Here is a 15055-nt window from a genome sequence, read left to right as displayed (position 1 = left end):
CATGCATGCGCCCTATCGTGCAGTGTGCCTTATGTGTGTGTGTTAAAGTCAGAAATATCACCCATAACTGAGACTGCGCCTTATAATATGGTGCGCCTTATGGTCATAAAAATACGGTAAATAAATACTTGAAATCATATAAATTGTGGGCCCTGAATCTATAATCTATCAAGTTTGATTTTTTTAATGGAATTTATGGAAATAAATGAACTTTTTCATCAACTCAACTCAAATTTATTTATAAAGTGCTTTAAGAACAGGCGTTGCTGTATACAAAGTGCTGTACATAAACATTTTGCAGTAAACAAGAACAAAGCAAACATTTTGAAGTGCGAATACAGGTTTTTTTTTTTTACAAGTAAATACATTTTACATCAGTGAATAATTAAGAAGTAGTGAATAAAGAGATAAATAAATACATAAATAAGTAGACTAAACATCAAACTCATACACACCACAAAACTCCAAGAACAGGTCTCATGGTGCGCCAAAAGCCAAAGAATACAAATGTGTTTTAAGGCGTCTTTTAAAAGAGGATAACGAGGGGGACTGCCTAATATTTATTTTTCATGATATTCTATTTTTTTTTAAAAGGATCTGTATAGGGCCAAAGGAAAGATGGCAAGTTTCCAGTCACACAACAGTACCTTGCCATTGTAGAGAATGACTGGACAGACGAACCTCCCTCTGCATCGGGCCAGTTTACTCCGGTTCACCAGATCCTGAAGCTTACCGATATGAACAGTGCTCTCAAACCTACAAAGAGAAATGCTTTAATTAGTTAGTCTACTTTGTCATCCAAATCAAAGTTAACACAGTGCATTTGACAAAAACATGTCAGACATGCTATGGAGTATATGCCACGGAAGAGGCGGGATGTGATTTTGCACATCAGTTTAGTTCCGGTCCGGGTTGCTAACGCGCAACCCAGGGGCAAAAAGTCGGAAGCACAAGTATTTTTGAACCAGCCCACACGTCGTAAACCGAACCGGAAACAAACTGTTGTGCAAAAAACAGTCCCGCCTCTTCCGTGGCATATACCCCATTAAGACATTTGGGAACCGTTTTAAATTGTGAGGACATTTACTTCACACTTAATAATTGCCTGTACAGCTGAAAAAAGTTTGTGATGGTCAAACTTTGCTGGTGAACTTTTATAAAGCTCAGACAACACTATGTAAACAGTGATACAGCGTTGACGGTCCCCATTCCTCACATCATCAATGTAGAGTTGAAATGGGGTATTAATCAAAATTGGATTTCGATTTTGGCTTCTCTCGATCTTTAAAACGTAATACTGTCATCGAAGAAAAACAATAACATTCGCAGAACGCCGGGGCGCGTTTACAAATTCTCTACATTGTGAAAGTACCCTGAATGGAACATGTTGCTTGTAGCAAGCCCAGAGCAAATCAATTGTGTATGTATCTATTCTAAAGGTGTGTCCAGAAAAGTGCTATATAAATCTGATGTATTATTATTATTATTATTATTATTATTATTATTATTGTTATGCTGTTTAGCAACATTGGCTAAGGAGCTTCCTGACCCGGGGCAAACCCTGCAATTGTCGGTAAACTGTGTTTGTTTACCAGCAGAAGCAACAGTTCCAATATTGCTGTAATTACATTCATTGAATGAGATGAAATGTGATATGAAACACAACACAACAGCTCTGCTATGACACAAACCTCCTGTAACAAATCATTCACTTGTGCAATCTTGATGTGATCCAACTGTGTTGGATGTTAGAGGGTAACCTTTGCACTCAGATGTAAAATGTTAGCAAGGAATAATGTTCAAACAAGAGGCAAACAATAAATCACTGGACAGTATTATATGAAAATATTATATCCACAGTCCCATTCATGTGGTACCTGTCACGATCAAGATCTGTAGATTCATACTCCAGGAACACTATCCGCTGTGGGTAATGGCCACAAACTTCACCGTTGATGTTACGGATTACACTGTACTTGTAATCTTTGGCAAATAACTCCAGACAGCAGGTTTCGATTGCTTCCACCTGAAAGTAAAGACACGTTAACTTATGATTAATGAGGGATTTTACATTTCTTTTTTGTTTCTTTTTCTTAGAGAGATCAGAATTGTTCATTTGGCAGTCTTACCGATTCAACATATCATTCTCTCTCTCTCTCTCTCTCTCTCTCTATGTAAATGTGTACTCACTAGTTCACCTAAAACCTAATAAATATCCCATTACGAATCACCTTAACCGGATAGGTCAAAAGGAAAGAAAGTTGAATCAAAGTGAAATTCAGCAGCAGCTAAACACCACCTGCCACTCACGTGGTTACAAAACCAGAATCTTACGCCAACGCCAGAAACCTCTGGATTCCAACAGCTGAGGGAGATCTCAAGAGACCAGAGGAAAAACTAAAGACCTCCACGACCCCCCCACGCCAACTATTAGACCAACCCCCCCAGACAGTACATCTTCATCTTATTCTGAAACATCTCTGACGCTTCCTATTCACCATTTGTGATCATACACACAACTCACATATTGTCCTGCATGGGCAGTTGTCTCTCAGCTGACAGCAAATTATTCTACCCCAGCTCATGCAATGAGAAGCTTGTCATTGGCATGCTTCGCTTGCTCAGGGAACATCATAAAGATTAAACTCGAGAAACAGAAGTCTTGGGAGTCTTTCAGAATTTGCCCTGCTGTGATGTTTACTAGTAGGCTTCGACATGCAGCCACAAAAAAACACCAATATCTTTTTTGTGGCAAAAAAAAAAAAAGAAAAAAAAAAGAGGCTAAACACCCTCCAAATTATTATGATTTTAACAAAAATTTGATATTTAAAAAAAGGAAGGTTGAACCTGATAACTATTGTCTGTTTTTTTTGTTTTTTTTTGTAATACAGCTTTAAAGCTGGTGAACATTTGTTTACTTCCATATTTGAGCCTCAATATCTGTGAAAATAATTATCAAAGAGAAACTATATATTGAAAAATGTTTAAGAGGGCACCAGAGATAGAGGTAGAAGTGATTGAAGTCTCATCTGCAAAACTGAGTGCTCACCCACTCTTCAAATTTGCTATTTGCCGGTAATTTCGACAAGCCAAATTTTGGGAGACATTTTTAAGTAGCAACCATACTTGGTTATACTTGAGCTACATCCATGACATTCCATGTCTGGAGGCTAGTTACAGATAAACACTGTAGAAGGCTGTTACACACAGTTATACACTGTTGAAGGGTACAGGTGAGACAATTTTCTAGATATTGCTTTTTTAAAATGGCTTTTCAGAGTATGATGCCAAAACCCATCTAAAACACTACTTCTCATTCATTTTTTATTTTATTTTTTAAATGAGAAAACTATTGACAGTAGGAACCCGATATTTTGGCTTTTTCCCCATCTAGTGTACTATTGTACTACTTTTTATTCCAAAGAAAATCTGTGATGTCTGGTGGGAAGGTTTTCAGAAACATTATGAAATGATACAGAATCACCTTTCATCTGGCACAGGGCATCTTGAATCTATTCGGGCTTTCAAGGCGCTCTAGAGAGAAGGAACTGAATAGTGATAGAAAGCTTGGTCTCCATCACATCGTGGGTCTTCCAAGATAATAATGCCCCAAAACACACTGCTAAAAACGACAAAGAATAGGATTATTCTATCACTACTCTTGGCCTTATTTGAGCCCTGATCTAAATAATATTGAACATCTGTGGACTGGCATGAAACATTTAAGTCTGGAAATGCCACCCTTCAAATCTGAAACAACTTGGAGGTAGTTTGTTCACAGTAAGTGTGTCGAAATAGAATATACCTGTAGTTGCACAGGTCCCATTGACAGTTACAGAAATCATTTGACTGTAGTGATTACCGTAAAAGGTTGTACAACAACAATATATATTAATTGAAACTAAGGAACCATCAGTTTTGCCCGGATTATGTACAAAAAATATGTAATTATAGTATGTTAGAGAAACATACCCGAGGAGTGACTTCCTTTGCTCTGTACTGGGCCTTGGAAAACAACTCTATCAAATCAACTATTTTTTCCCCCTTCTTAGCCGACAGCCCAGTCGCCTTGAAGCCGCCGGCCGCGGAGGAGGAGGCGTTCATCATACTGCCTCGAGCCGCTGTGGCGGGCTCTAACTGAACTCGATCTCCTTTAAATACCACAGTTCCTTGTCCAGTGGATTGGGAAAACCGACCAGGCCATCCCTTCCCAGCCAGTCTCTTCCTGACTGCCCTCTTGAAGGGGCCAGTGCCGGAGGGTCTTTCTGAATTCAGGGCACCGGCGAGCTGTTTCGCTTTCAAAACAAATGAGAGTCAACCCGCACGGCCAGCCGCGAACACATGCAGTAGACAGACGTGAGCGGCAGCAGACACAGTCCGGTGACACTGCGGTCAGCTTGTCAGGAAACGTCCAGGATCAGTCACGGCCTGCTCGCGTTTCCTTGGTGTCAAGCCATCATATCAAATTAGCAACAATGGTAATGCTTCAATTTGCTAGATAATACCTCAAAGGAATCTAAAATATGTCTGTACTGCTGTGGATGAAAACGGGTTAGCGATGTCGCAATCCACGATCCGTAGCTGTGATAAACAGGAAGTTGGTGTAACCACGTGACATCACCTCCCCTTTAATTTAAACTTTCTGTTCTGTCGCTTTAAATTTTAAAGCGACAGAACTTCGTGCGATTACGTCGGCGGAGGTCGCTGACAGAATAGCACAGATATGAAATGAACACCTTCTGAAATTCACTCTGACATTTTCTGACACCTCTCAGAAAGCGCTTGGCCCCTACCCAATACCCACACCACACCGTCTTCAAAGAAATGTACCCTTAATTGAGTTCACAGAGGTGCACGTAATATGGAGGACCAAAACTGCCAAAATTAAAAATGAATGAGTGAAATTTATGAAGATTTGAACATTGAGAATGTTAAACGAGAGAAATGTAAAAAAATGTAAATGTCTCGATGAGAAAAGTGTATAAATTGTGTGGTGAGGGATTTTAGAACCAATTCTCAGAACTTCTCACTTACAAGTTTAGTTCTGCTCATGAGCATTGATTGGTGTGCGAGGCCCAATAGAGGTAACTTGAGCAGGGAATTTTGCTCTGAGAAGATACGCCAAAGGCATACAACTAAATTGGCAGGGTTGGGGAATCCAGGTCCAGAGAGAAAAAACCCTGAAAGAGTGTGACTTTAGCCACAGGTGCTTCTATGAGCTCATTTACCTGTCATTTAAGTAGAAGTAAGGAAGTGGCAGGGTTTTTACTTTCTGGACCTGGATTCCCCAACCCTGCTAATAGGCTATTTGAATTTCCTCCATCCATCCATTTTCTGAAACGCTTGCTCCTTGGCCCTGCAAAATCAAAAAATCACTTTAGAATTCTCCAGCAACCACCAAGCAAGTAAGTCAGAAAGTAAAACTACCTATAGTTCATGTTTATTCATCTTCATTTTATATATATATATATATATATATATATATATATATATATTTTATCAATTAATTTTTTCAATTCAAATTTTTATTTATTTTTCTCAACTAATTTGGTGAAGTAATCCATTTTTTGTCTTCTTAGGATGGATACAAGTATTTTTTTTTAATGAGTTGAACATTTCGTATCCCTCTTCTTCCCATTCTCCAGCTGATGTTGATGATGAGAACAACGTCATAACACAGATGTCATGTGACTTTATAATTATGTCCTTTCTGTTTTGTTTTGTTTTTTTGTTCAACTAATTTAATTTAATCCACAATAATTATCCCCCCAGCTGTATCACGACACCGGCCACCCCGAAAACTGTTTTAACCTCACCAAACACCAGAGATGGAAAATGTTTTTGGGTGCTTGAACTGAATCAGTACTGAATGTGACTGTTGAGGGCAATCAACCCAGTTGGATTTTATTTAGGGATTTCAGGGTGCTTAATACTTCCGCAAATGTAACATTATGTTGGACTAAAGTCAGCAACCTTGACTGTCAAAGGAGCCATTTTAGGACGAATAAATCACAAAACATCTGTCCGGAGCAGCAAAACATTCAAACATTGTGATTCGTGTTCGTCGAATGTACTGAGGGCCCAAGAGCAAATTCGAGCTGCAACATAACAGAAAAATATGCAGCGTCCTATATTTGAGATTCATTTTCAGCATCAAATACTTGAGATTCATTTCTTCTATCTTCCGTTTTTGAATTTGTTTGTTGTCATTTGTCACACTTCATTTTTCATACATTTATAAACTTTTCTGCCTTTCTGTCAAATTTCCGACATTTTTGGTAGTTTTATGGACATTTTATGGTAAGTTTTTTGCCTCACTCCTTCCTTTTTAGGACATTTTCTTTTGTCTTTTTTTTTGCTATCAATTTTCTGACATTTTTGGCAGTTTTGTGGACATTTTATGGTATTTTTTTTTTTTTAGATTTCTTCTTTTGTTTTTCGACATTTTATAGTTACTTTTTAAATGTTTTATTTTTTACTTTTTAAAAAAAATACATTTTCTGACATTTTAAGGTAATTTTGGGGATTTGTTTTGTTTTTGATATTAATAGCTACTTTTCATATTTTCACTTCTGCCATTTTGTTTTCTGCTTTTCCTCTTCTTTTTGGTCACTTTTTGGCCATTTTGAGGTATTTAAAAAAAAAATCATTATTTCTCCTTTTCTGATAATTTGGACTATAACAATTTTTGAATATTAAATTACTATTTTTTTTTATATAAATCATTAATTCGTTGAAAGAATTTTACCAAAAAATATATTCATAAATATGTAACAAAAATTATATATATATATATATATATATATATATATATATATATATATATATATATATATATATATATATATATATATATATATATATATATATATATATATATATGTATATATATATTGATTTCTACTAAGTTTTTTCTAGCGATCCACAGGGAGCCACAGGAGAGGGCGTAAAGAGCCACATGTGGCTCCAGAGCCGCAGGTTGCAAACCCCTGGACGAGGTGGTATGGATACCTAGCCACTTTAACGTCTTCCAACAGGTATGGTAAGTGTAATGCTTTTTATATAGTGCTTTAGGAGATACTTCCCTTAATTAGCCCAGTATAGCAATAAAAAACCAGTTTTCAGGGTTTGGTCATGTTACATTCACAAGCTGAGCTGTGATTGGTTACCTGAGCCCTTGTGATGTCATTTTCAGTCAACAGCAAGTTGCAAAATGTGTTTTTAAAGGTACTGAAATAATGAAAATATCAAATTTATTATAGGAAAAATATTGTTTGACTGTCAAAAATGGCTAAATAAGTAAACTATCCCTTTAACTACACCATATGGTGCCCAAACCATATGCTGCTGCCATACAAAGCGCTGCCAGGTCTACTGGAAGCAAATCGGGATTCAGTGTCTTGCTCAAGGAGTGAGAATTGAACCTACAACCTCACGGATGAGAGATGACCACTCTACCACTGAGCCATGTCGCCCCGACAGATGTCCTTTAAAATCTGAGGGTGGCAGTAATCCTTGCTTGAAAACCGTTCTGAAATACCAGAGCATTTTGTAGCTGATATTAGTGACCTCACCTATTTTCACTATGTCCTCCAGTAAGAAATATATACAGTATTGCATATTCATGCAATATAGTGAGAGAAGGATCAAATGAGTTGGAAATTGGTGCTCCTTACATATTGCTAGATAATTTCGTGGGGAAGAGCAAGTATGATGCTCCAAATCCCGACCAACTGGGCCGGGTTTGAATGAGAACCCACTTCCCTGATGACGTCTTCTTGTAGTGCTTCAACCAGCTCAGTTACCTAGTGGTACAGTGTCCACTCTGAGACTGGGAGGTTGCGGGTTCAATCCCTGGCCGGGTCATACCAAAGACTATTATTAAAAAAAAAAAAAAAAGCAGCCCCCTGCTGCTGCTCACCTCTCCATCTGTGGATGGGTCAAATGCGGAGAATGAATTTTGCCCCACTTAGGTGGTACTTTACTGGTACTTTAACTTCCTATATGGACTTTTGCACTATTGTAGTGTTTAGCATCACAAACTGTGTAAATTGTTGCACATTCAGCATCCATTGGTCATCCTGGAAGGGGGATTACCACGTTTGCGGTTCCTTCTCAGTGTTTCTTATTTTTCCACTGATGTTTTTTTTTTTTTTTTTAAAAGTTTTTCCTTGCCCATTTGTAGTTCAATCGGGGGATGTTAATATTTGTCAAGTGTGGGCATGTGAAGCCCTTTGAGACTCTTTTGTGATTAACTCTTTGATTGACAAAAACGTTTAATGACGATTGGTAAAATCACGATGTATGCCGCCATAAACTTTAAATGACGTCATCTACTTTTTTTATTTATTTATTTTTTAAATCAATGTTAAGTGCAACGTCTAAGTGCAGTGCTGCCTGGTCAATGGGTTATGGAATCAAAAACACCAACTAACTATGGCCAGTAGATGGCAGCATTGTGTCTCTTTTCAATGGGCTGCCGGTGTATTGAATTACAATGAAATATGACGGAATCTGATGAAATCTGATGAATGCTCGTAATCGGCAAAATCGGCTGGCACTGTGGGGGTTGTGTTGTTTTGATAATGTGTGGCAGTAAAAGAGTTATAAAAGGGCTATATAAATAAACTTGACAAGTGTCCCCCGCCCCCCAAGCACAGGCTTACAGTCATGATATTGTCCTTCAATACAATTACTATAGTGCTACGAAACCAGATCAAACTTCAGTTTTCAACAGCGGCATGTGATTTCAGATATGTGAGATCATACTCAGACACATGACAATGGTTAGGTTTCAAAATACATTACCATCATCATTATTTTTATTATCAAAATGCATTACATTTGAATTAGCATCTCTTGCTTCTTAAATCTTTTCGGAGGGGAACAATTGAAATAGTTACTACTATGATGCGTGTAAAAATCAAATAAAACTAAAATTGTTACAAAACCGCAAAATAAAGTAACGCAGCATCTGGTTTTAAAGGGAACTCAAAAACAGACCCAATGATTAACTTCCAACCAACTGGCAAAACTGGTCAAACAGACCCTAAAAACAAATATCATGCGATAAATAAATTCAGTGTACTATATTTCTCCATAAAAGTCTATATAGCATTTCTTTCTATACAAGTACTTATATTCATACATATTGTCCTATTGGGTCTTTTAAATCACTTTAAGGTGCTGGTTCGTTTTGGATCCCAACTTTTTCCTTGTCTGTCAAAACATTCATAACACCCAAGTACCTTTTTGTGTATTTTCGTAGCAAGTAGGATCATGCTACGAGACAGCACCCTCCATTTTGAGGTATTCCACACAAATGCAGTAGTTATCGCCTGTATAACAAACTGAGGAGATTTGGGTGACACTTGCTGCAGTTGGGCTATTTGGGAAATTTGAAATTCCATTGTGGTAGTCAGGACATGCAACTCTTCCAAAGTCAATTTTTGGGAACTCGTATTAAAATACAGCATTCTACAGAAAGTGGGAGGAGCTCTCACTGGAGAACGTAGCAGCATTTTTCAAAAATAAATCTAGTTTTAACAATCTTCTAAACACCGTAACAAATACTCTCCCTGGTGTCAGTACGGAATGCAAGGTTTGGTCCAAAAAATAGCTACACATAAATCACTATCAACTTTCTTTTTTTCTTTTTTTTTTTAATGTGAGGAACAAGCAGTTCAGAAAACGGATGGATGCCTAAATATATTATATTCAGGTTTATCTAACAAACTGGGGAATGTGTGTTTATTTAACAAAATCCCGGAGCACAAAAACAATCAAAGCCTACACTTACAGAGTAGATCATTCACTCATGTACTGTATTGTTTCTGTAATCTGCCACAATATATGACAAATGTCATTTGAAAAAAAAAAAATGTTACCAGATACAGTGATGGGATGAATGAAGTCATATGAGGAGCAAAGCTCAATTGCAAATTTATTGGGGGCGGTTTGCAGCACCATAAATCAGAAGCTGGCTCAAGTACAACACCGAACAATAAAGTCCCAAGTCAACTCACAATTAAAGGGATACTTCACTTATTTAGCCCATTATAGCAATAAAAAGTTATTTTTTCTATAATTAATTTGATACTTTCATTATTTTTCACGTACAATTAGTATCTTTAAAAACACATTTTGCAACTTGCTATCGACTGAAAATGACATCACAAGGGCTCAGAGGTAACCAATCACAGGTCACCTGTTTTGGAGGTTTGGTCATGTGACATTCCCAAGCTGAGCTGTGATTGGTTACCTGAGCCCTTGTGATGTCGTTTTCAGTCAACAGCAAGTTGCAAAATGTGTTTTTAAAAATACTAATTGTACATAAAAAATAATGAAAATATCAAATTTATTATAGACAAAATATTGTTTGACTGCCAAAAATGGCTAAATCAGTAAAGTATCCCTTTAACCATCACAAAATGGCATTAAAGGTGGGGGGAAAAAAAGTATGCGGGGGGGAGTATTTTCATGTTTTGCTAGGTCATCAAAACAGAAGCTGGCAATAATACGAAATTAACCTATCTAAGGATTCTATTCATGTCAGTGTTAACGTGTCATTCTACTTTTTCTCAACCAAAATGTGAGTACTGCAGCAGAGAAGCAGCCTTTTGCCAAATAAGATTCATATTGACAAAAATGAAAATGAAGAAAAACTTTCTGTTATGCTAGCCTCTCAAGTAATCAATCGACCAGGGTACAAATACAGGTGTGTTTTTAATCATTTTGTACAGACATTTGTGTGGAAGTTTGTGAAATATTTCATTTGCCAAGAAAACACTGGGGACAATTTCAAGTTAGATGATTTTGTATTTTCAGTGTGTCATTCAAATTGTTCACTGATTCCATTATGTCAAATGTCAACTGGCTTTGTGCAGAATATGATGTTTTTTTTTGTTGGAACACAAACGAAAAGGTGGATAACAAAACTGTTTTAAATGTGTCAATCAGTTCTTGCTCCTCTTAGGTTTGTACAGTTCTCCTAGCCAAAGTACCTGTGGCCTCACCACTGGGCCCGAACAGATTTGCACATACAAAGTCCTTAAAAGCTTCCCGACTGTGTCCGTACGCCCGGGCCCTGTAGTGGCGAGTGCTGGAACTGACCGAGGCTCGTCCCTCGCTGTGAATAGTTTGTTGGTCCAGAGGCGGACAGCAACCGTGACCTCGGGCTGCCCGATTTGAGGTTTCGAGAAACCTGCTGTTGATTTCCCCTGGCTGCCGCGGAGCTCGCGTCAGCCCACGGTCCGGCGGTGGGAGACCCCACCAGGCCGTTCCTGTTCAAACGGCCCGCTTTAAGGCGGCCGCTGCAACCGTCACTGTCGCCGCTCTTCAGATGTAGCGAGTCTCCTGACAGTTTGGAGTCTGATGAGGTTGCTGGGGTATGTGCGGGATAGGAGGATGGAAGCTGGTCCTGAGGTGGGCCTGTGTGGGAGGAGGACGAGTAGAAGTAGGTCTTGCCTGATGCAGGGCTGTAGTAACTTCCAAATGGAGAGTCGGGAGTTTGCTGAAGCAACGAGGGACTGCCAGTTTGCAACTGTCCATCTGATGACTTGACACAAGGACAAACATTCACTAATTAGTAGGGATAGACTGATTATCGGCGTAGATGTCGGTCATTTTTACGAATATTGCTTTCAGCTTTTTAAAAAACAAAAAAACAAAAACAAAAAAACAAATCTGATGGCCGATAAAACCGTTTTAATTTCAGGGAACTATTTATTTAAATTCTCTGTTAACTTTAGAATGCTGCTCACCCTGAGAACATTAAGAACCTTTTGTTTTTGCTCGCCAAAAAAAAAAAAAAAGAAAAAAAAAAGAAAAAAAAGAAATGTGAAAGTTTAAGATATCAAGGTAGGCTATTTTTAAATTTTTAGAAAATTAGAGAGCTATGTATTTACTTGTTTAAGTTTCCATTTAACTTTGAAGACTTAACTGATAACCTTGGGAGCTTCCCTGAACATTTTTTTTTAGAGAAATTTAAAATGAATTCTATTGTCTGATCAACTCTTTGACCGCCAAAAACGTTTAATAACAATTAGTAAAATCAGGACGTATGCTGCCATAAACGTTAAATGACGTCAACTAAGTTTTTTATTTTTTTCCTCAGTGCAACGTCTAAGTGCAGCACTGCCTGGTCAATGCGTTGTGGAATCAAAAACACTAACTATGGCCAGCAGATGGAAGCACTGTAACTCTTTTCGTGAATGATCAAAGCCTTTGTCATATCAAAGGTTTTTTGATAATGTGCGGCAGTAAAAGTTTAAAAAAAAAAAATCTACATTTGGAAAAGTCTTAAAAATTGTTCCATAAAAATGCTTTAGGACATTATAACAAAGTCAAGATTGGCATTTGTATATTAAAAAAATTGATGCCAATATTTGTTTCCCTTTATTACAGAAAATTAATATCTGCTTCAATATCTGTCTCCTTGACAACTAATAATCGGCATCGGTAATGGCCCTGAAAACCCCCCCCCAAAAAAACATCGGTCTATCTCTACGAATAGGCAGCAATGTCACTCGCTATACTAAACTTGTTAAAATATTCATCCAGTATTGAGTGCCTAGTGGATGACATGGATGTAAAGGTGGTGGGAGTACATGTGAATGGACACTATTTTTACATACCTGATATGAATACATAGATGGACTGTATCTGTGTGGTGGACTCTTCATTGACGAAGGAATGATCACTGACTGCATATCATACTGGTCTGCATTGAAAAGCATGGGGAAAAAGAACATTGATTTTTTTTTAAAAACTGTCAAATGTCTGGATTGGCAAGGTCTATGTTCGTAAAACCAGTTTGGTTTAACCTTGTCCAGCGTAAGTCAAGTCAACTTTATTTATATTAACATTAAACTACTGCATTTCACACAGGCGGAAACTTCAACATCCCATTTTTTTACTTTCATGATTCATCTCTTCATACCAGATTCTTTTTCTGTCGAACTATTGCTCCTCTTGAGCATTTGCTCCATCTTCATGCTTCTCAGCACTCGTTCCAATTCCCCTTGACCTTCCCGTAGACGTTCTACACTGGTGGGGACCATCCTAAAATCGGGAAAAGAGCAACGTCAATCTTGATCAGAGATTTGGTACCAATTTAATGTAATGATTACAAATGGCTCACCACTGGGCGTTCCTATCTGGATGTTTTGCCTGGCGGTCTGGAGGACTGACTGCCTCTATGTGGGGGCTGGAACCAATGTGTCCTGTGGAAGGCGTGCAGTTGTGTGGGGAGGCGAGGGGATGCATCAAGTAATGGGGATGTTGGCTTTCCGGCATGTGGTGGGAGCCAGGTCCAGTTGGGGTGCTACCCAGAGACGAACTGCAGCTAGATGGCTCGGGGTCACGGCTGCTAATTTGCTTCCTCTTACGGTACTCCAGTAATGACACCTGAGTGGGAGAAATGCGAAAATGCTGTCATTCATATTCATTTGAGGAAGTAAAAGTATGCGCCGCATGCACCTCTTTACACGAAACTCACCTGGACCTTGAGCTATTCATATTCAATACAATACCGAACAATGGCGTTTCGATTTCACATTGTCATCAGTGTAGGAAACTCAACTTAAACGTAACTGTCGATCACTCGGGTGATCTGAACATGTCATGAATGTTTTGATGAAAAACAGATCATTTAAATGCATCACACCACAATGCAACAACACTGAAAAGAGCATTTTCAAGCACACATAAATATTCAAACATGTCAATGAAAATGAGAGCAGTCATCTTAATGTTATGACACAGAAAGTGACGAGGGGGTACATGGGAGAGAAATGGTGATCTCGCGGTTAGTGACAAATAGGACCTCAATAACCTCAATTTTAGGACTATAGTTAAGTTTTTGTATTATGTGAGATGCAGAAAATATTAGTGAAATAGAATTCATGGCAATGATTACTGCCAAACATTAACCATCACTGTGGTCAAATCAGATTTGACTTAATGCATGTGACGACTTCCGTGGTTTGATAAGAATAAAGCCATCCATCAATCTTCCAAACCGCTTATCCTCACGAGGGTCACGGGCATGCTGGAGCCTATTTCCCAGCTGTCAATGCAGTCTTTTGCATTTGTCTGAAAGGTCAGACTCATTACATTACTTTAACTGTCATCTGTAATATTTCTCCAAGTTTCAGGTTTTACATTTGACGCAACTGTTAAGCTAAACATATTTTCAGATGCAGAAATCCCACATTATATTGCAGTTCAGACTTTGATTTACATGTAGGTATATTGTTTGTCATCTGTTTTGCAGTACAGGAGAATTTGTTTCTACAACCGTTGGAATGTAGCATGGCAAACAGTCACGATCGGTGCATGTAACAGCGCCGGCGCTATGCCGAAGACAGGAGAATTCATGTTGACTGTACTTTACTGGGTTGGGGTGCAGCAATTAACCAGTTTTACGATTAACCGTGGTTTTTAAACATCAGGATTAAATATCCGCAGCCGATCATCCCAAGAAACGTATCTCGGCGTACACATTTCGCTGCAAAATGCCTCAATGTGTAGCGGTAAACTGCACAAATAGCCAGTTAAAGGTCCCATCACATGAAACGTTTTTTGTTTTTTTTTACATAAGTATGCCTTACTAAGTCCCCAAAGCTGTGAGATAAACGACCCATGTTTCCCTTTCCTATGGGCGTTTGTATCACATTAGCTCAAACAGCACTCTCAAATGGGCTGTTTCAGCAGTTCGGTTTTACACGTCACTAACCACACTTTTTTTCGGTTTTACACGTCACTAGCTCAGCACGAACTCCACCCTCACAATTTTCAACCCCACCCCCCTGCCGGAGCAAACAAACAGCAGCAGCAGCAGCAACAGCAGCAGCAGGACAGCATGGCAGCAAAACAACCCCATAGCAACTGCTCTGAACCAGATTGTACAGAGGACAACAAAAACATTTTTCTTCTGCCAGAGAAAGGCTTGTGGTTGGACTGTATTTATGCATTAAATATGCCCAAGCAACTCCCAAAATGTGTTAGTTCCCGCGATGGGGTGGCCGATTTCGCGGCCCCCTATCTCCAGCCC

General features: G+C 38.5%; 2 protein-coding genes and 1 long non-coding RNA gene across 15 annotated transcripts in view; 1 reads left to right on the top strand and 2 right to left on the bottom strand.

Annotated features, from left to right (window-relative positions):
• mtmr14 (myotubularin related protein 14) overlaps positions 1-4620 on the bottom strand; it is a 31173-nt gene extending 26553 nt beyond the window's left edge. The window contains exons 1-3 of the mRNA XM_077529280.1: positions 3973-4620; positions 1878-2026; positions 648-756 (exon numbers count right to left, since the gene is read on the bottom strand). Of these exons, the coding sequence (XP_077385406.1) occupies positions 648-756; positions 1878-2026; positions 3973-4107 (393 nt within the window). The 5' untranslated portion in view covers positions 4108-4620. The remainder of the gene's footprint in view (positions 1-647; positions 757-1877; positions 2027-3972) is intronic.
• The window catches only part of LOC144023631 (uncharacterized), a 93521-nt gene that overhangs the window by 73191 nt on the left and 5275 nt on the right, over positions 1-15055 (top strand). For 2 of the 3 annotated variants that reach the window (XR_013284582.1, XR_013284581.1), the window contains exon 4: positions 595-2739. The exons of the other annotated variant lie outside the window; for it this stretch is intronic. This is a non-coding gene — a long non-coding RNA (uncharacterized LOC144023631). Of the gene's footprint in view, positions 1-594; positions 2740-15055 lie in introns of those variants that run through there. 3 annotated transcript variants of the gene reach the window in all.
• The window catches only part of setd5 (SET domain containing 5), a 65195-nt gene continuing 58927 nt past the window's right edge, over positions 8788-15055 (bottom strand). For all 11 annotated transcript variants that reach the window (XM_077529263.1, XM_077529262.1, XM_077529264.1 and 8 more), the window contains 4 exons: positions 13142-13407; positions 12941-13062; positions 12636-12721; positions 8788-11557 (listed from right to left, as the gene is read on the bottom strand). In XM_077529263.1, coding sequence (XP_077385389.1) covers positions 11051-11557; positions 12636-12721; positions 12941-13062; positions 13142-13407 — 981 coding nt within the window. In that variant the 3' untranslated portion in view covers positions 8788-11050. The remainder of the gene's footprint in view (positions 11558-12635; positions 12722-12940; positions 13063-13141; positions 13408-15055) is intronic.

Source organism: Festucalex cinctus, chromosome 8 (assembly GCF_051991245.1).
Source record: "Festucalex cinctus isolate MCC-2025b chromosome 8, RoL_Fcin_1.0, whole genome shotgun sequence".
Classification (NCBI taxonomy): Eukaryota; Metazoa; Chordata; class Actinopteri; order Syngnathiformes; family Syngnathidae; genus Festucalex; species Festucalex cinctus.
The sequence above is the reverse complement of the archived record's forward strand: the minus strand, read 5'-3'. Positions and strand labels throughout refer to the sequence as shown.